We start from the raw sequence: 21,688 nt of genomic DNA on the forward strand, positions 1-21,688 counted from the left end.
TCCTCTGCAGTTCTTGTTCCTGTCCTGGTTCCACGGTCTGCGTTCCCTGCCTTGTATGGGCACTGAAGTCTGTGTGCGGTAGAGCATTACACACCAGTCACATTACAGTGATTCCACTGATGCTGGGTCCCGCCCCTCCTCTACGCCATGCGTATTGGGATTGTGTCTGACATTCCAACAGACAGCCTCCAGCTCTCCTAAAGCTCCCCTTCTGGCTTAGGCAGAAGCCCGGGGTCAGCCTCCAGGTTCTCTCAGGCCTGTCCAGACATACGTACTCTCATCTAGAACATATGCATATGCCTCCTGCATCTCACAGATATCGTAGAGGTTTGGTGATTGTGGGCATGCCATACGTAGTTCTTCCTGTAAATGTTTTGGGTTTATATTTGTGGTTATTATTGACCCAAGGAGCAGCCATGTTAAGTAGTTCCTGAAGATGCTTGAAGCAGACAGTTGGGGGACTGGACTTTTCCACAGTAAAAGCTGTGGATATGAGGTAAGAAAATGACAATGGACAAAATGAAGTTTCTCCAGGGAGTGGCCGGACAGGTCCAACACTAACACTCCTGGGGAGAGGTCCCTGAAGTAGCTGTAGACACTGTCTGTGGCCATTTGACTGATCCTGTGAGGCTGCTCTTGTTTATTCTGGATGGACGTCTGCTAGGTTTTAAGGCTGTCATGAACTGGTAACTGGTCTAGTTAAGATGCTCCAACGCTGTATTCTTCACAGATTGGCCAGCCCTTCACACGTACAAGTACACGCACACGCACATGCACACGCACACGCACACGTATGCATGAGAGGAGTTCCCTAGGCAACTTTCAGAAAAGGGTGAGTTTGAACATGTTGTCCCTGTTCTTTCATTGCTTTTGTGAATGAGTAGGTTTTGTTAGGGCTGACACTGCCATCTCAGACACTCTTCCCAAACCTGTGTTTCTCTGGGTTATTATTTGCAAGGTCACCTAACGAACTGTAACGGTGTCCCCCATTCCCAGTGTCCACCTACAACAGCATCACCCCTAAGAGCAGTCTACAACTCCTTGTCTACTTCTATCAACCCTTGAATGTATCTGTAACTTCCTCTGTGGTTTTGGTTTCCATGGTGACAGCATTTCTCCTTAACCTAAGATTGTTGAGATAGTCTTTTGTTGTTATGTTTTCTTGAAAGTATTTCTTTTATTTTCAATTATGTACGCACCGTGATAAGACGGGCACCTCCCCTCCCAAAAGCCAGAAAAGGCATCAGGTCCCTGGAGCTAGAGTTACAGGCAGCTGTGAGCTACTCTCTGTAGGTGCTGGGATCTGAACTCAGATCCTCTGTAAGAGCAGTGTTTTCTTAACCCCGGAGTCCAACTCTGCAGCCCCATTTGTTTCTTTTTCATATTCTGTAGCTATCATTCTTGTATCCCAAATAGAACTGATTTTTATGTGGTGCAGTGGGGTTTGTTTAAGTTCATGTTTTTCCGTGTACCATGAATTGAGCTGTCTGCTCTTAATTTGGGGGCCAGATCTTTGGGTGCAGGTAGAAACCTTTGCGTGTTTTATTTTGTGTTGCTGTTGTTGGTTAAGACTGCGTCAGCTGTGTCTAATTAGCAACTCGTCCGTCCTGAACTTTGGGTCTTCCGTGAGATTTGTAGAGCAATAGAAAAAGATCCAGCAAGAATCCTGCTTCCCCCCCCCACCCCCCGCATCCTGCCACCAAACAATTCTGAAATCCCAGTGCAGATCTTCCTCACTGTTTTTGGACAAAGTTTTGTAGTTTTTTTCATATAAATCTTAATACATCTTTGATTAGATTCATTCCCAGACATTATACTTGTTAAGCTACTGAAAAATAAAATAGTATTTAAAAAAAAATGTTATTTCCCAATTGTTTCAGGTGGATAAGAAGAAAAATCTCTTTTTATTTCCCCATGTATACTTTATATATTGATTTCGAGTCCACACACTTTACTAATTATGCTCTTAGTATGTCTGGGTTCAAGGCTAGACCTAATGCTGTGACAAATTCTAGGATCTGTGTGGGGGAGGGGTTGGGGTCTCAGGTTGCTGGGGCTCATGGGAGCAGAAGTAGAAATGTGATTCCTATGATAAATACAAACAGTGAATAGAGGGGTTTCGTGGAGAGTGGCAGGTTCCCGGGTGGTGTGCAGAGGCAGCCGTGATCTGTGAGAGGCTAGGGTTTCCCTCTTCCCAGTGCTCAAAGCCTTACATCGCTGGACCTTCTGTGATTTACAGACCTCCAAGTGAAGCAGTTAGGAGGACCCACTCTCATCCCAGAGTTAAAGAATAGGTTTGGGCATTGTATGGAATTCTCAAAGAGTTAGTAAAAGATATTATCTTAAAATATCAGAGGCCGGAGAGATGCCTGAGTGGTTAAGAGCACTGACTGCTCTTCCTGAAGACCTGGATTTGATTCCCAGCACCCATGTGTTGGCTCACAGCCATCTAATACCTCCAGCCCTGGGAGGATCCAGTGTCCTGGCTTCTGTGCACATGGTACATAGACATACATACACACATGCTAGCAAAATACCCAGGTAGGTAAATGAAAACAAAGGTTCGGAATGTTTGAAATTTTCGAAGAAAGGTTGGCTCTTCTGTGTGCCTTTAGAGTTTGTTCGTGTCAAGCCTTCGTCAGAATGACCGTCTCCTGCCAGCCTGTTCCACAGGCTTCTGTTCTGTTGCTTGTCATGGATGGACTTGGATTTTATTATGTTGACAGAACATGAAAGCCTTTTGTTAACATATCTGAGTTGTTTTCTTTCCTTTTTCCTTAGCAAAGAGGTCTGTGATCCTGACATCGGTGGCCAGATCCTGATGTGTCCCCAGTGTGACAGGTTGTGTCCCTTCTGGAGGCTGAATATCACCTGTGAATCCTCTAAGGTAACTCTCAGGATCCCAGATGTTTGTATAAAATAGTCACTTAAGCTTAGCATACAAACTATTCTTCCTCTGAGGACTGTAGAAAGGACCTTTTTAAGTAAACCTCCTCGGAGGTATAGTGGAAGGCAGTGCACAGGATGCACGTTTATTCTGCATTTGCAGATAATAAACTGAGAGTGACCACTTCTCAGAGGTCTCAGGGGAAGTAAGGACGTGGTGGGTCTGAACCATCTTGAGTAACTCAGCAAATCCAAGCAGAAGTTCCAAAATCAGCTTACTTTGAGTTTTTGTTTTCTCGGGGTTGGAGCTTGCCCTACCGTTGAGCTGTAGCCTCAGCCACACGTGTACCATTGCAAGTGTTTGCCTTACTCCAAGTGAGTAAAACCCTCAAATGTGTGCGTGTAGATTTGTACTTACAAAACCTGCAGTTTGTACAGTTTGTGCTTTCTGCCTTTCAAAGCATGCAGACACTGTATACTTGGATTTTTTAAAGGCCCTCCTGTTCATATTTAGATTATGTCAGTTAATATAGAGGGAAGGTTTTATATTTCAGTGATAAAAGATGCTTGCCTCAAAACATCCTCACAAAACACAGGTGACACTCCTCCCAATACTGGCCGGTGGGGTGAGCTCTTAAGACCTAGGAAACTTGGGTTGCGCCTTGAGAAGGAGGGAGTTGTGCTGAGAAGCTGTGAGCTTTGAGCTCTCAGCTCCTTAGCATTTCAACCTGTAAAGTGTGGACGATTCTGCCCACATCATGGTGCTTTTTCTCAGGAGGCAGGAAAACAGAAGAGCCTGGCCTGTCATGGCGGAGTGAAAGGGGTGGGGCAGGGATAAGAGGGGTGGGGCTATGATGAAAGGGGCGGGGCAAAAAGACGTTTCTGATCTCTTCCATTCTTAATTCACCGGTCTCGGTCATGAAATCTTGTCCTGCCGTGAGAGACCAGGAATCATTGTGTGGTCCTGGAGACTTGTGACCTAATCCATCAAAGTTGGTCATTTAAGAGAAGTATTAGACTACTGATTTCTTTAACTTGTTTTTTAAGACTTATTTATTTGAGTATATTGTCACTGTCCAGAGCATTTTATCCCATTACAGATGGTTGTGAGCCACCATGTGAATACTGGGATTTGAACTCAGGACCTCTGGAAGAGCAGCCAGTGTTCTTAACCATTGAGCCATCTCTCTAGCCTTAGCGTACTGATTTTTATACTTTAACAGTGTGTGTGTATACAAGCAAGAACTCAAGTGAGAGGAGAATTTTGTGGAGCTGTTTTTCTCTTTCCACCTTTTTTTGGGGTTCCACATCACAGGCTTGTGCAGCAAAAGCATCTTTAGCTGCAGAGCCATTTTGAGGATAAATACTCTTCAGTGTTCTTACACTGGTTACATCAGCTTGGACGCAGAGTACCTGTGATGTGGGCAGAATCATTCTCCCATTTGACAGGTTGAAACGCTGAGGCCCTGAGAGACTAAGCTCACACAGCTAGGAACTGGCAAGGACAAGAGCTACAGCAGATCTGCGCTGCCCACCATACCACCTTCCTCACTGACTTGTGGCACTGGGCACAACCCTGAAATCCAGATTTGTGTTTGAAAAACTTGTTCCACTACTAGTTATGATGATTGTGGCACATTGCCAGCCTAATCGATTTCTACACTTAACTAAGATTAAAAAGGACTTAACTGCCTGCCTCTTGAGCCAAGGCAGTGCCCAGACTCTGGACTAGAAGACTGTACGCTGATTACACAAAGTAAGACTCAGAGGAGCTGCTGGCCGATGGTTTTGGACTGATAAATTATAGGCAGGTGTTAGCACATTCTCCGAGGCTCTTCACCCAAACAGTGACTGTGCACCCACGAAGCCATAGTGGAAGGTCCCCTCTGAAGACATCCTTTACTCCTTCGTCCCCTCCCTACACACGCTCTCATTCCTTAGAGTCCACCTATTCTACCTTAGCTGAGGACTTTCAAATGTCCTTGGGTTCTGTCGTGTTTCCTAAAGGACCATCTTGAATCTTTACCTAGCGAAGGACACAGACAAGAATCAGAGAGAAAGGATGAAAGGGGCGTGGTGGGATGAAAGGGGCATGGTGGGATGAAAGGGGCGTGGCAAGGATGGAAGAGGTGGAGCAAGGATGAGGGGGGTGGGGTTAGGATGAGAGGGGTGGGGCAAGGATAAAAGGGGTGGGGCAGGGATGAGAGGGGCGCGGGACAAAAAACATTTCTGATCTCTTCCATTCTTAATTCATTGATTCACTTACTAATTTCTGCCTCTCTTCTGAAGAGATGTTCACTCATTGATGTGACTCCAACAAAATGATGGCTTGGGGGCTGTTCTCAGGTGGCATCTCGACCACTGTGCCAACTGCCAATCAAGATAAGCTAGACTTCGAAGCAAGCATGCGTCTTACTATCTCCCCTGCTCCTGCTTCCATGGGGCTCCTGGGACAAAGCAGAAAGGCCAAAGGTCTACTTAGTAGTATGACAGCTTCATTTATGTCTAATCCTGCCCTGGGGTACCGAGCACATCCCACACTGGGAAGTAGGCATTTGGCCTGACTTATATCAATTCCAAAATGGGAGCGACATTGGATGGGATCTTGAGGAAGGAGATTATATGTGTGGGATATTTTTCATAGCCCTGTGTGCAGTTATTTGCAGTAAAGGGTAGAGCGTGGTGCTGGAGTACATCTCAGAGCCATGGGTCCCAAAAGGCAAAGGGAAAAGATACAGAAAGCATCATTTGTGGGACATCCAGCTATAATGAGTATATCTTCCTTCACCTGGAGAGTTTTTTTTAAAGAGGGATTATCTCTGAAACTACTTAGAATCATGCTGTTTGGTTAACGCCCACATGGATGACCGAGGTGCTTGTGTCCTATTTGGAAACCTGGTGGATAAGAGCATAACTAGATACATAGGTTATAATGAAAATAACCAATTTTTTTTGCATATGTGAAAATTACACAGCCTTGAGTATAAAAGGCAACTGTAAAAAAGAAACCTATCTAAGCAGAGTACACTTCTTACTCAGAAACACCTTTGAATGTCACCACTGGTTTTGGGTCTGGCTCAGTGGTTAAGAGCACTGACTGCTCTTCCAGAGGTCCTTGAGTTCAAATCCCAGCAATCACATGGTGGCTCACAACCATGTGTATTAAGATCTGATGCCCTCTTCTGGTGTGTCTGAAGACAGCTACAATGTATTCATATATAATAAATCTGAATGTCACCACAGCAGAAGGTCCCCTGGATCCTCTTCCTGCACCAACCCCTCCCCCCTTTATTTTCTCATGGCCTCTTGCAAAAATAGGCAGAACACACGGCTCCCGCTTGGCCATTAGCATGGTGAGTCCTTCCTTAAGGAAGCTTTTAAGTGCTCGCTAAATGAAAAGTTGGTAACCAATTAGATACTTTCCCCCTAGCCAGTCATAAAAGCAGCTAGGCTATGTGTCTGTCACCCAAGAGGTGAAGTTTGGCAGCCGTGGTAGCACTGCCCCAGTGAGACAGTAAACCTTCCTGAGAACCGTACCAGTGCCATCCACAGAAGCACCTGCACTGCCTGTATCCCACGGAAGACTGCCAGCGTCACTTACAGATGCAAAGCTGTCCTCGTCCTCGGGTCGGCGGAAGCACGAGGCTCCTGGAGGAGAGCCATCGCTACATAAACTCAGCTTTCTATTTTATTTTATTTTAAATAAGGAAAGGGGGAATTTATCCTCTGACGGGGACTAAGACAATGATAAGAAGCAAATCATAAAGTTACTTAGAGGCCACTGGATCTTTAAGGCCATTCCCCGCGTCCTTCCACTCACTCTGACAGCTCATAAAAGAGGCTTTAGCGGTCTGCAATCTTGGCAGATGTGCTTAGTGCTTTATCGCGGTGTGGGAAGATTCCACCAGAAAGTGTACTCAAGGCTCAGGCGGGCGAAAGCTGTTTGCTTTTAAAATTCGAGAAATTCCATCTGTGGGTATGTCATACGTGTGGTGATTGTTAAACCAGCATCAGGCTTCGAGAGCACTGCAGGCTGCAGAGTACCCACCAAGTGTTAACGTGTTCGCTGAGTTCTGGTACACGAGGAATTGATTTATTTATCTGCCGTTCGCTCTTGTTTTCCAGAAATTGTGCATCTTTGACAGTTTTGGAACCCTGATCTTCGCTGTATTTATGGGAGTGTGGGGTGAGTTACTTTCAGTTTTCTCTCAGTTTTGATGGTGTCGGTGCAATTTTGTGTAAGCTACTTTAATCCATCTACTTTTAGGACCCGGTCCTGGCTGAGCCCCCACTCCTCCAGAGCTTCATCTGTAGTTGTCATTATCTTCCTTCCTTCCTTCCTTCCTTCCTTCCTTCCTTCCTTCCTTCCTTTCTCTCTTTCTGTTTCTTCCTTTCTTTTTTCTTTCTCTTTTTTTCTTTCTTTTTTCTTCCTTCTTCCTTCCTTCCTTTCTTTTTTCTTCCTTCTTTCCTTCCTTCCTTCCTTCCTTCCCTTCCCTCTCTCCCTCCCTCTCTCAGTTCCCTGAGTCATCGTTTTCTCTGTGAAGAAATGATCTAGCAGCAAGAAGCCTGGCTTGGTCTGTGGGGTTCCAAATGGTCTCACCCTCAAGGGGTCTAGCCTAGGATTCTTTATGGGGCTTCAGAGATACAAAAGGAAGCAAGGGACCACAAACCTCAATGTGTCTGGCATTAAAATTATTGTTGACATTTATTCTCTGAGAATTTCATACGACTAAACACGGTCGTATTCACCCCCTGCTTCCACTCTCAGGTTTCACCCAGATCCTCCCCAGTACATCTTCCTCTCACCTTCACAGTCTCCTCTTCTGAAATCACTCACTAAACCCAGTTGGTGCCGCCTGGGTGTGCATGGGTGCTTGGCCAGCTACTGGGGCCTGGGCAACTTAACCTCTGGCCACACCTCCAAAGGAGACTGATTCTCCTTCCCCAAGCAGCTACTGAATGGCAGCAGCTCCTCGGTTAGAGGTGGGGTTTTGTGAGCTCACCCCTGGTGTGTGTTGTAATTTAGGCTAGCTTACTTTGGGCAGATCTCGTGCAGGTAACCCCGGCTGCTGTGAGTATAGCAGCCATGCCTTGTTCAGAAGACAGTACTTCATGGCACTGTTCCCTGTCCTCTGGCCACTAAATTCCTACTCCTCCCCTCCCCCTTCACCCTCTCCCCCTCCCCTCCCTCCTCCTCTTGTGGAATGTTTACCTGAACCTAGGCAAGGGCTTCATAAAAGATTTAGGGCAGAATATTCATGGTTACTTATTCTCAGTAACCATTGAGAGCGTCCTAGAACTATTACATTAAAAACTTAGATGACAGCTTAACTGTATAACCATTTAGCAAAGTCACAACGGTAGGACCCACCCTAGGTAGGGCCTATGACCTCCTCAGCCATGGGCTCTTGGCTCAGTTTTTAGTAGTACCAGGCCTGTCTTCTGTCCAGTGAAGCAGACCCCGAATCCAATCAGAAAACAATTGGCTACCCTATAAAAGTCATGCCATGACCGTGCCCTGGGTACCCACCTGCTAGGCAGAGTGTGCCCACAAGTGCAATGGCGACATTGGGCCTATGGCTGCACCGTTTGCTAATGTCCTGGCAGCTGTGGCAAGTCAGGCATCGGAGTCTGGGTCATGAGGGGGTGGAGTTGCTGGAAGCTCTCACTGTTTCAGTATCCATTGTCCCAAGTGCTCAGGACCAGAAGTGTTTCAGAACTCAGGGTCATCGTCTCCCCCTTTGACCTCCTCTTTTCCCTGCTTCTCCCCTTCCCCTTTGAGGAGACAATCACGGGAACATCTATAATCCCCAATACAAAATCTCTAACATTCCAAAATCCCAGTAAGTCACTGCTCAGCGTGTTTCTGGATTGCATGTTTGTAGATCAGGAGGGCCAATAATCCCTACGGTTGGGATTCAGTCTGGGGCAGGGGCGATGGGGAGGAGCAGGAGAACATCCTTGAGTCTGCTTCTTTTTATACTTCCATAGGATTGGAAAGTTTTAAGTATATTTCACTGTGATAATAATAGCCAGTGCTCTGTAGTAAACAGATGGAAAGATGCGGTCGTAACGTGTAAGTTCTGCATAGAAACTAGATGCTGTTCATCCTTTTTTCTGGGTAGCATTCATGATGTGGTGGGGAAAGCATTTTATTTAAAAGCAGACGTCTGAGTGTTTGATTGGGGCAAGTATTCTTAATGTAGAGGGAAAATTCCCACCTGCACTTCCAGGATACCTGCACTTCATTTCCAGCTGTGTTATGTACGTTGAGATCAGCAGTGTTAGGCCATAGGAAAGGGTAGGAAGTAAGACCGCACCTCTCAACCTGAAAGGCAAGTCATTAGTATGTGCACACACAGAAGTGGGGGTTGGCGGTCCTTATGGGGCAGGTGGTGGCTGTACCTGTGAAGGGCCACTGGATGGTATGTTGTACCCTTAAGGAATACCCATGCGCTGAGTGGTATAGGGAGACTATCTTATGTCTGCATGGATGTGGTACCTGTCAATAATAGGAAATAGAAGGTAGGACATCCGGGGAGGGGGCGGCGGCAGAAGATCGGCATGGGAAGATGTGAGGAGACAAAGGCAGGTTACCTGAGCACAGGTAACCAGCCACGTGGCAGAATGCAGGCTAAATTAATTAGGTTATCTAGTTATCTAGTCAGAGTAGAGGCTAGCTATATGGCCAAGGTATTTATAAATACATTTTAAGTCTGAGTCTATTTCTGGGATCATGGGACTGGGAGGAAGAACCGGACCTAACTTCTACAGGGTGGTACTGGCCTGTGCCTTTAAACCCAGCACTCAGGAGGCAAAAACAGGTGGATCTCTGAGTTCTCCAAGTTCGAGGCCAGCCTAGTCTACAAAGTGAGTTCCAAGACAGCCAGGGCTACACAGAGAAACCCTGTCTCAAAATTTAATAGATAGATAGCTCGATAGATAGATAGATACATAGATAGATAGATAGACAGACAGATAGACAGACAGACAGACAGAAACCTCTGAGGGGAGGAAAGGGAAGGAGGGAGGGAGGAGAGGAGAGGAGAGAGAGAGAGAGAGAGAGAGAGAGAGAGAGAGAGAGATCTCCCCGTGACCCCATTCGGGGACAGTGAAATCTAAGGTGGCTGAAGTAAGAGGCCTTGTCATTCATACACTTAGTCTGTTTTATTGGAAACCACACACTGGGAGATACTTGGCACAGAAGCATAGAGCAGGCAGGGGGTGCAGCTCAGTAGGGCGCTTGACTAGCATGAGCGAGGCTTTGGGTTGGATTCGTGTATTAGGATCCTCTGTGTTGCCCTCCACTGTTGTAAACGCATCTTCCTCCAGCAGTAATAGCTAAGGAACTACGTGTGTAGGTCAGCACTCGTAATGTGCGAGCCACAGCTTGTGATCTCTACAACTCTAACAGAAGGCATTTGAAGGAAAGGAAAAAATATTACTTTTGATGCAGAAGGGACAAAGCTCAGATGTCCTAAGTTTCCTTCCTCTGGTTGTTAACTGCACCCTGGTCATGCATCGGGCTGCCTGCCAATCCTGTCTGGCTTTAGGATGCAGACAGCGTCTCTGCATTGCTTGTGGTATCGTATGTACATCTTTAAGGACGTGTGTCAGATGAACTAAGTGCCTTATGCCAGTTTCCTCGTTACTTCTGCCTTCTGAGGACAACTGCTGTGAACCTCATTACAGAAAGTCTGAAATTGCAGAGTCAGACGGCGGGAGGCTCTGAAGTCATTGCTAAAACCGCTGCCAATCCTGTGTATCCTGCACCGTGTATCTGGCGCTGACTAATTCTCAGCTCTCCAGAAACGGTAAACATTAAGGGTGGAAACCTTTTATAATCCTATATAGCGCTAACCGCATACTTACCTAGAAATAGCCCCCTTTAGGCTGCACCAACCTGGAAGATTTGGGGGATTCAGGGGCTCCTAAGCACAAGCTGAGATTAAAACAGAGCCTGAACACAGCCCAACCTCCTCATTTCTCCTTCCCTGACTCTCCCTGGCTCAGACGCGTGCTTGTACAATACCACTTTTCAATGATCACATTTAAGGGAAAGTTTTAAACAAGGTAGTGAATTCTGGGAAACTACCAGCTTCTGGATCCAAACGATCCAAGGGATCAGAAAGCTCAGCACTTGCACTTGGGAATCAAGAAACTGGGGATTTAGCTCAGTGGGGGCTTTAGGGGGCAAAGGCCCTGGGTTGGTCCCCAGCTCAAAAAAAAAGAACCAAAAAAAAAAAAAAAAAAAAAAAAAAAAAAAAAAAAAAAAAAAAAAAAACAGTAGGGAATCAAGAAACTGGCTACATCAGGGGTTGGGGATTTAGCTCAGTGGTAGAGCGCTTGCCTAGGAAGCGCAAGGCCCTGGGTTCGGTCCCCAGCTCCGAAAAAAAAGAACCAAAAAAAAAAGAAACTGGCTACATGTGCTGGTCCCCGGCCTGGCATGCTCTCCATGCTTTCTCTTTTGTCTGTTTTGGGAACATACAGCTGTGGCTAATGAGCCTCTTAAGTCATTTCTAGTACCCCATGTGCAAGAGAGTCTGGGTTAGAAAGGTGGAGTGGGGGGGGAAGAAAGCTATTTTACCTTATAAGTTATGCAATCTGAAGAGTTTTAACTCATTACAGGGACTGAAGGCACCCACCTATCAGAGTTTATGTCTTGTCTTTCTATGTTACAGAATGTAACACTATTTTTTTTGTAACATTGTGTTTTTTGTAAAAATTCTAACAAATTTTGTGTCCGGGCATCTTTATCCAATACATATTCTCTTTAGATACAATGTTATCATAATTAAGATCCACGCAGTACCCCCTCGTCTCTTATTACGTTGGTGGGTGGGTACTGGCAGAGTTGTAAATGCATCTAGTTGACTAGAGCACTGGTCCTCAACCTTCCTAATGCTGAAACCCTGTAACACAGGTCCTTATGTTCTGGTAGCCCTTAACTATAAAACTAACTGCTACTTTGTAACTGTCATTTTGCTACCATTAAGAATCATAATGTGGATATCTGATATGCAACCCCCGTGAAAGTATCATTCCACACACCCCCCACGCCACCCCCAGAAGAGGTTGCAACCGACAGGTTGAGAACCACTGACCTAGAGCCTCCTGGTGTGTGGTTTGCCTGGGTTCTGAAATACAGTGCTAGCCAGTGGAGTCCAGTTCATTGTATTGCAGAGCAAAAGATACAGAGTAGCAATTCCTCCCATTTGGGACACAGGGGCCATGAGTAACACTGACAGCTCCCAGGAACACACCAAAGCCCTGGCTAACTCACCCGGTAGAGTTGGCTGTGAATAAAAGTGAAGAGTTCCCCTCCATTCTTGTAACCCCCTGGGGCTTGCCTTCAAGGTTGAGAATCTCACAACTCTGTATTTTCTACCTGGCCACATGCTCACTTCAAATCCAGTCACTTCCAAGGGTGAACTGCCCAACCCTTCATGTCAAGGAGTAGGGTTAGGTAGCTGCTACTTCCTCCTTAGGCGTTGGTTAGAATTGTTCATGTTGCTTTTTGAGAGAAAAGTTATTTTTCTGGATCCTCTTCTACTGGCGGAGTTGTTTCATGGGCTCTGCGTGCGTGTCATGATTTTAAAAGTGAGAAAAGTGGCAGGTGGCCCATGGCCACACAGACAGAAAGTGACAAGCACGAAATAAGAGCTCTGCAGGACGCTTGGCTTTCCTCAGGCTTCAGTCAGTGACAGACACAGTGTAGGCCATGCTTGGCGGCCCACATCTTTAATCCCAATGCTTTGGAGGCAGAGGCAAGTGGATTTCTGTGAGGTTCAGGCCCATCTTGTCTACATAGAGATTTCGAGGACAGCCAGGGCTACATAGAGAAACCCTGTCTCAAAAAAACAAAACAACCACAATAAAAATGTACATTAAGACGTTTGCGGCAAGGTTTTTAGAAAGAGGCATAAATGTTTGATTTTGTTGACTTAACTGTATTTCGATGTGTTGATGTTTTGTTTAGAGTTCAGAAAAGGGAAAATGGGCAAAGAAATAACTCCTCTTAGCATCTATGGCACTTTGTCCAAAATAGAATATATTCTAGGACACAAAGCAAGTCTCCCCAAATCTATGAAGATTGGAACAACCATAGAAAAGATGTGGGCTGGAGTAATGGCTCGGCGGTTAAGTTACCGTTCTCCGGAGGATCTACACAGAGTTCCCATCACTAGTTTTAGGCCATCACAGCTACTTGTAACTCCAGTTCCAGAGGATCCAACACCTCTGGCCTCCACAGTCACCTGCACGCTCAGTTTTAAAAATAATGAAAATAAATTAAAAACCTGAAAAGGTAGACTCTTGAAAATCAAACAACATACTTTTGATTGATGAATGACTTGGGTCATTGAGAAAATCCAGAAACAACTCAGAAAAGTTCCTAGATTCCAATGAAAATTAAAACACAATCTACCAAAACATCTTCAGTACAATGAAAACGGTTATCAGGACATTTATAGTTACAGTATATATATTACAATATAAGGGAGGCTACAAATAAGTAATTTAAGGTAACCTTGAGGCTTTGGGAAAACAAGAAGCCCCAAATCAGTGGCAGAAATAAATTAATTAAATGAGAATAGAAATTAATAGATTGGGGAGCAAAACAAACAAACAAAACACACCTCAGTGAAACAAAGCATCCACCCAGGTTGACTGATGTAACAGAGAGTAGGGTGGTGATAGCTGGGAGCTCAAAGATGATTGGTTCCTCAAGCTGAGATTGGAGGGCACCCAGTTTCTGGATCATTTCCATGAATGTATTCAATGAGTGCATTTGTTAAGCTACAGTTGTGTATCTGTGAACAAGACATTCTTGCCCCCATGACGGCGACATTGTAGGCATGGTGGGCCATAAGCCCAGAAGCAAATGCAGATCAAGCTTGCATGCAGGCTGCATGGGTTGAGGAGAAAGGGGGCTGACAGGGAAATGAAGCGCTGTTTGTGGGAGAGCAAACTTTACTAGAATGACCTCAGCGTCTGACGTGGTGTATGCTTGGCAGAGAACTTGGGTAAGTTAAAGAAGGCCTTCTGTTTGATGGGCTGTGTGGATGTTTACTGAGGGGCTTTAATTCCATAGTCAAGGCAGGGGTCTCAGGAAGTGTCTGCCATTTGAGGCCCCCATAGCTCCTGTGGGTTGTCACAGTTTGCTCCACACAACAGCCTAGTGTCCTGAAGGTGTTTATCCAGTGACAAGCGGTTACCTCACTTCCCCTTAGGCAAGTTCAAAGACACTAAGGCCTGAATGTTTCTTTCTCAGTGGAACCAGCATTCTTACCTCCATGGGTGAACTGATTCTAACCCTCAGGCCATTTCTACCGCTAACTTGTTGGTGAAGTAGTCAAAGCAAGCAGGACTGGGAACTGGGTGCTTGAGCCTTTCCCTAGTCTTTACCCTTGGAAAGTGTTGAGTTCACACACATCTCCCATGTCCTAGCCTTTCCTCCACGCTTCAGGCTTCCCACTCTGCCATGCAGGACCAGCAGCATCCCTCATCCCAGACCTGTTAAGCCAGAAAGACTCTTAGGGCTGGTGCCTGTGCTCAGGACTGTTTTAAAGCTCCCCCTCCTTATTACCTCCTACGTGCATCTCAGGAGAGAACTGCCACTGTAGACCCCTCGTTTAGCCATCCCTCCGCTCCCAGTCAGCACTGAGGATTCCTGACTTGGCTGCGTCTTCCCAGACCTCTAGACTAGACACCCGCCCACGGGCGCCTATTGTCACTGGCCTTCTTAGTTACTTTCCTATTGCTGACAAATCGCCACGAGCGAGGCAACTTATAAAAGTGTTTAACTGCGCTCACTGTTTCAGAGGGCTAAAGTCCATCGATTGTGGTGTGAGGCATCTTGACAGCAAGCAGTAGGACATGTTGGCTGGAGGAGAGCTGTGAGTTCATATCCTGATACAAAAGTAGGAAGCAGGGGGTGGGGGGCAGAGACAGAGAGACAGAGACAGACAGAGAGACAAGAGAGAGACACACACAGAGAGAGATACAGAGAGAGGCAGAGCTAACTGGGAATGCCATTGGTTTTTGAAACACCAAAACTTGCTCTAGTGACACACCTCCTCTAATAAGGCCACACCTCCTAATCCTTCCCAAACAGTTCCACCAAGTAGGAACCAAGTGTTCAAATATATGAGCCTGGGGGGATCGTTCTCATTCAATGCACACACAGACCCAGCGTCTTCCCTCCGATGTGCTCCTATACTACACCAGAATCAAGTACTCCGCTCAAACCAGAAACGGGGCCTGTGTGCTTGACATCTTCCGGCCCCTTCATTACACCTTGCCTCTGTCCTGTCTGCCTCAATATCTTTCACACATGCATCTGTATCTGGTGTTTACACAAGACCACCTCCAGGGCCCCACCCACCTTTGTTAAACTCCTAGTTCCTTTCAAGGTCTATAAGGTCTTTGTAAGGCACTCTCCTGCAGGTCTGTCACTTGGCTGGCCCGTCTTCCTCATCTCAGCCCTGCAGTCAGAACCTGGCTGGAAAGCACCTGGTGCCCTGGGCTCCTGGACATAGGCAGCTCCACGAGGAAGATAAACTTTTCACTTGCCACCTTCCTCCCTGACCCGATCATGTCAGTCATCCCAAGACCTCACATGGCTCCCTTCTCTGGAAGTCTGTCCCTGGAAGTCTGTCGCCGTGTCCTCAACCTTCCTGATGCACAGTTCCTCATACCGTAAAATTATCTTGTTGCTACTTCGTAACTGTAATTTTGCTACTGTTATGAGTTGTAATGTAAATATTTTATATGTGACATTCAGGATGTCCGATTTGCGACCCCCCAGGTTGAGAAGCATTCGTCTGTTGGCTGTCTCTAACACAGTCAGCTCTTGCTCTCTCTGCTGGGGCCTCCCGTCCCCATGCATCTCAGAGTCCCTTCTCCTCCTTCCTGCTCTCAGCATGTAGTGGACACTTGAATAGTAATTGTGAACGGAACCGTGGAAATGTCAGAATTTTTATGTAAGAACGGTTTGTGACTGCTCTAATTAAAAGAGCCTAGGAAGCTGACCTGGAAGCCGTATCTTCAATTAACGGTTGGCATTTTTTTTTTTGGCTTTTTTTGAGTTACATATTATGAAAAATAAAGATGCCTAATTGTCTCGTATTTGTACAAAATTGAGGACGAGATTGGTTTTCCGTGTAAAAATATTGTTTTAGCTTATTTAGAGGGTACCAGAGTGTTCTTCCTATCCTAGTCCCAGAGGGAGGGCAGAAGAGGATGTAAGGAAAGGCTGAACTGTGGACTGCTCTTGATTAGAGAATTACTTGTGCGTTCATTTGGCGAAGCGTGGGTTGAAAGCTTTGTCTCTGATACACCCTTGCCTTCTGACCATCCCTGTTGCCCGCCTCAGAACATCATGTTTCATCGTGTTTGTAAATTACCAACATTTCCATTTAGCCAAGAAAGCACTTCCTGCCTTTGAAATGCTAGCATCACCTATAAATAGATTGCACTCGCCGCAAAGAGGAGTGATAATTCCCAGCATGGAGTCTGACGCCAATCTTAAAGAGCCACGCTGTCCTCCTCTCTCCTGTCAGTTACATTGTTTTTGGAGTTCTGGAAGCGGCGCCAAGCAGAGCTTGAGTATGAATGGGACACGGTTGAGCTACAGCAAGAGGAACAGCCCCGGCCGGAGTATGAGGCCCAGTGCAATCACGTGGTAATAAACGAGATCACTCAGGTATGTGTCTGTTCTGCTACAGTGCAGCGATCTCCCCGCAGGTTCCCAGCATGGGGATGCAGTGCAGTGCTCTCCCTGCAGGTCCACAGCATGGGGATGCAGTGCAGTGCAGTGAAGTGCAGTGCAGTGCTCTCCCTGCAGGTCCACAGCATGGGGATGCAGTGCAGTGCTCTCCCCGCAGGTTCCCAGCATGGGGATGCAGTGCGGTGCTCTCCCTGCAGGTTCTCTGCATGGTGATGCAGTGCAGTGCTCTCTCTGAAGTGGTTCACAACACTGTTCACCAGGCCATCATGGGGCTTGAACAGTGCAGGTGCCTGAGCCCACTGTGGCTCCACCGAGTACCCAGATGTGTCTGGACACTGCTTAGGACAGTGTATGCAGGAGATCACTGTGGTCCCTCTCTTGCAATAACAGTAAAGTGTGTGTATTTCAGACAGTGAGGATGGCATGGCTGTCTAAGGACGCTATGTTGGCATGTACAGATGTCAGAGTTGTCACAGGCAGCTTCCTTGCAGTCCGTTTTCACCTTGTACTAGCTTAGCCATCCCTCTGTCCTATGCTCAGTCTCACTCATTGGCCCACCTTCCGGTTGGGTTACAAAAATACTGTGACTCCTATTCTAAAGTTGGAAGGTGTCAAAGGACAGGAACGCATATCGTCCTACTGTGTGTCAGCACGGTGTGAGGCATCTGTCGCTGGAAGAGTCTGTCTATTGTAACTACTGCTGCCAAAAATAGGAAGTCTCCCTCTACATCCTCGAACCCCCAGTAGGTGATTTCTAGGTGTTGCAGTATTTCTGTCAACACAGGGACTTCTGAGCTGTTCTTAGTCCTCGGTGTGGGAATCCGCTCCCACAGAAGGTTTTCAATAGGAGCTATTGCTCCTGGAAGGAAAATTCTTTGAACAAGTCTGAAATGTCCCCAACTATAGTTTTCTAAGTTAGCAGCCCCAGATTTTCAGAATGTGGGTGCTAGGGGCGGGTAGTTAAGCATCCTCGTCTTATAAGTAGCAAAGGAGGTAACATTTGTCTCTTGGGATTCAGGGAGCCCCCATTCTGAATAATGATCGCTGTTTGCTACAGAGGACCGGCAGTGCCTAGGATTAGCTATTCCAGTATGAAAGCTGCAACTCACGCAACGACGAAGTCTCCAGACAACCAGAGGGGAGATGGTCTGGCCATTTAAAATGGCCAACTGATGAATTAAACCCCCAGTGAAACGCTGTTCGCCAGAACTCCTGAATGAAATCTCTCTGTTCTCTATTCCTCGTTCCTCCTTTGTTGCCCTGTGCATCCTCCTGGGTGAGAGGGCAGAGTCCTGTGTTGCTGACATTGCAGGCTGTAGCTCAGGTCCTAACACAGCAGCTTGTGGGCTTGACTGATCCTGGATCTGTGCCTCAGTTCCCTCGTCTATAAAATGGGAGTTTCAGTGTTGCTATACTGAGCATTGATGGGGTTTGTGTCTAAAGGTCACTTAGGAGAGGACCTGGCACAGAGTGAGTACCAGCTAAGATACACAGAGTGCTACACACTGGCTGTTCTTCCAGGGAAATCAGGAGGAGCCTTGTCTTCCTCTCTTGATAAACTATAAGATGTAAACTCTCCAGAAATTCATCATTATACCACGTTAATATGTAAAACTTGACCAAAACCCCACAGATCTGATAGCTGAGGGCATTTGCCAGATGAGTAAAAGGCCTGCGTTCAATGTATCACGCCAAAACTACACAACGCCAAAACACATCAACGCCGAGCATGGCCTGTGTGTCTGAGATTATTAACTAAGCAGTCATGCGCGAGAGCAGTCGGCTGGCAAAGTAGGGTTGGTTTGTGTTTAAGTCTAAGATCTCTTGGCACATCCAGAGACATCAGCAGCTCCGTCAGTGTTACCCACTTGACCAGTCCTTTCTGTCCATCAGGAGGAGGAGCGGATCCCATTTACCACCTGTGGGAAGTGTATCCGGATCACCCTGTGTGCGAGCGCTGTCTTCTTCTGGGTAAGGATCCATCTCAAGCCTATGTTTGAGGAATTGTTTTAAATTTTGTATTGCATGACTTTTTTTTTTTTTTTTTTTTTTTTTTATCTCCTTTAAAATATTGAGGAAGCGCCAGCCACCTGTGGTGGTGCCTACTTGGTGTCCTATACAGAGAGGTGTGATGCTACATGATGTCATAGTGATGGCCCTGGAGCGCTCCCTGGCTGCCACATGAAGTATTTCCAGGCCAGGGTATCTTCTCCATTGTCCACTGTGGCTCTTCTGTTCCTTCCACTCCATTCCTGTTAGCAGGTCAGGGTTTCCACCTTAGGAAGGAGTCCCCATAACTGCAAGCGCTCAGTAGCAGGTGACAGCACGGGGATGCACCAACAAGAAAAACACAGTGGTCCCTGTGGGAAACATTCCAGGCTGGAAGGATGAACTCTGTGCTCACTGTGAGATTCTACTCTCTGCCTCTTGGGGGCGCCATGTCAGCCTCTCCCACTAGGGCCGGTGATTGTGTTTCTCCATCTTTCCTAGAGAGCAGGTGTGTGTGTCAGCTTAATTTGCCTTTTAGAAACTGTTCATCACGAACCAGCTCGGGGAAGTCCAGAGTGGCCGCACTGACCTGTCATGTCAGTCTCCACAGAGCCAAGACAGCATAGTTAGTTCGAAGTCATCTTGGGCCACATCGCAAGATCTTGTCATGAGAGGGATAGGTGTAACGGAGAGGCAAGAATATTCCCACAGACACTGTCACGTTTCATAACACGCGTGCACACACATACACGTACGCACTTGAACGCCACAGCCTAAAATGGCCTACTTCAGGTTCAGCCACAGTGGAGGGCTGCACATCCTCGCACAGGTCTGCTCATAAAATATCCATGAAACCCTTAAGGTTTACGATGAGTTCAGGGGAAAGATACAGATACAAAAGGTGGCTTTTAATATGCAAATAAGGCATCATTCTGAAATAAGTTTGCTTTTATTTTCATAGTTATCTTGCCTGTTTTCTTGATTTTTACTTATAATTAAAGGTTCTTTTTGTTTTTTAAATTGGAGGTGATAAAGCCAATCTCCCTTCAGTGTCTATGATGGTAAGATAGGGGAAATTGGGTTTATCAGTTCCTGAAAGAACCTCAGCTCCAGGTCTGGGGTATAATTTTGGTGAGGGCTGGTGCCTACAACTTAAATCATCCCCAGTGGGTACCCAGGAGGCTGAGGGGTTAGGAGAGATTGGCCCTACAGAGGAAAGGCTAGTGTCTCTCCTACAGGGAGAAGGGGTCTGTGTCGGTCCACGGCAGAGCTCACTACAGCTTGATCTGAAACATGTTAGAGTCAGAGAGGGGGAAACCTGAGTGGGGAGTGTGCCTTGCTCCAAGAAGGCCAAGCAAAACCCACAACCAGTCATGGAGGCCTTGCAGGTTTGTAACAGCCCCGGAAGGTACCAGAATCTGTTACCGGAGCCAAGGGTGGGGCAGGCCAGGTAGGAAGCAGAGCTGCTGAGGTCCGTGTCTGACTCCCACGGCTTTCCCTCCTGTCGGCTTAATCCACAACAAATTTTTCAAATTTTTTTTTTGCTCTTTCAGCCTTCTAACCCTGCCTACTAATTAGAAAATCCACCAGCGAAAGAGTGTTGAGGTTGGCGGTGGCACTCCAAGGATGCTGTTGGGGTGGATAATTGTAAGAGTAATTGTGGGGGGGTGGGGGGGTTATTAGAGAGACTTAAATGGCCTGTTTGGAAAATGCAATGACTTCCTCCGTCAGCATAATACAATTTTTCTCAGCCTTAGCTAATTTACACATGCACGCACACACGTGTGCGCACGCACACACACACACACACACACACACACACACGCAATCCTTTTCATTTCACAAGACTTAACTGTGAAAGAGGAAAGGAGATAATGAGCGAGAAGGCAGGGAGAGACAATGCCTTCTCTATATACAGATCGCACAGCAAGTAAGAAAATGCCTTTTTAACACTCTGGTTGCCAGAGTCATCGCTGGTAACTACCCAGTGCTATTCCTAGGCCGAGGAGAAGTATTCTGCCCATTGTGTGGGGAGATCAAAGCCTGGGGTCAACCTGTGCAAGGTTCTGCAGCCAGCGGCAGAGTCGAGGTTCACATCCAAGGGTCCGTAGCTCCTCTTCCTGTGTGTGGCTCTGCACATGTGGTGTGCCTTGTTCTGGAGTTCTTGTTCTCTGTAACTCACCCCACCCCCACCCTGGCTCTCATCACGAACAGTCGGAGTGGTTTGAAAGTATATCCAAGAAAGAAACCATAGGGGTAAACCGTTTAAAACAGCCTCTCCGACGGTGTCTAAACTGGTGGTTCTCAACCTTCCCAATGCTCTAATCCTTCAATACAGTTCCTTGTGTTGTGGTGACTCCCGACCATAAACTTATCTTATTGCTACTTCATAGCTGTAGTCTCGGGACTGTCATGAACTATAATGTAAATATCTGATGTGCAGGATGTCAAATATGTGACCCCTGTGGCGGTCACGGCCCACAGTTTGAGAACTACTGGTCTGAATGCTGGGTATCAAGTAAGGAAAGGGTCTTTAACATGCACTTAACACTGGCCAGAGAAAGCGAGCCTGTTTACTGAGAACTAAGATCAGGTCCTACGTGGGCTCTGTGGCGGGCGCCCCAGTGACCCTGGGACGTGGGAGTCCGAAGTGCGGCAGGTCCACAGAACAGGGCTCATGGGGGTGCAGGTGTGGATGGCAGCTCAGGAATACCTGAGTGTGAAAACCATGAGAAGCTCTTAAAGCAGAGACCTGCTGCCAATCCCGGCTCCCCAGTACCTCAGCTAGTGCTCCAGTCATACCCCGCCACCATCATGGTAAAGGCAGAGGCAGCCCCCTGTGGATTCTTACTGACTCGCTCTCTGACGGAAATCCCTGCTAACCCCACAGCTGACCCATTCAGCATTGTACAAGGGACACTTACAGTGCTTCTGGGGTCATGAACACTCCTTCTGCCTAAGACAGTGGTTCTGATGCTGCGACCCTTTAATACACTTCCTCCTGTCGTGGTCACCCCAGATTGTTTCATTGCTACTTTGTAACTGTAATGTTGCTACTGTTATGAATTGTACTATAAATAACTG

The 21,688-nt window shown here is 46.7% G+C and overlaps 1 protein-coding gene across 4 annotated transcripts in view; it reads left to right on the top strand.

Moving 5' to 3' along the window:
• Positions 1-21,688, top strand: part of Ano6 (anoctamin 6) — a 180,495-nt gene that overhangs the window by 131,966 nt on the left and 26,841 nt on the right. For all 4 annotated transcript variants that reach the window (XM_032885493.1, XM_032885498.1, XM_032885502.1 and 1 more), the window contains 4 exons: positions 2,782-2,887; positions 7,012-7,072; positions 16,449-16,591; positions 18,509-18,586. In XM_032885493.1, the coding sequence (XP_032741384.1) occupies positions 2,782-2,887; positions 7,012-7,072; positions 16,449-16,591; positions 18,509-18,586 (388 nt within the window). The remainder of the gene's footprint in view (positions 1-2,781; positions 2,888-7,011; positions 7,073-16,448; positions 16,592-18,508; positions 18,587-21,688) is intronic.

The sequence above is a fragment of the Rattus rattus genome, chromosome 1 (assembly GCF_011064425.1).
Source record: "Rattus rattus isolate New Zealand chromosome 1, Rrattus_CSIRO_v1, whole genome shotgun sequence".
Taxonomy (NCBI): Eukaryota; Metazoa; Chordata; class Mammalia; order Rodentia; family Muridae; genus Rattus; species Rattus rattus.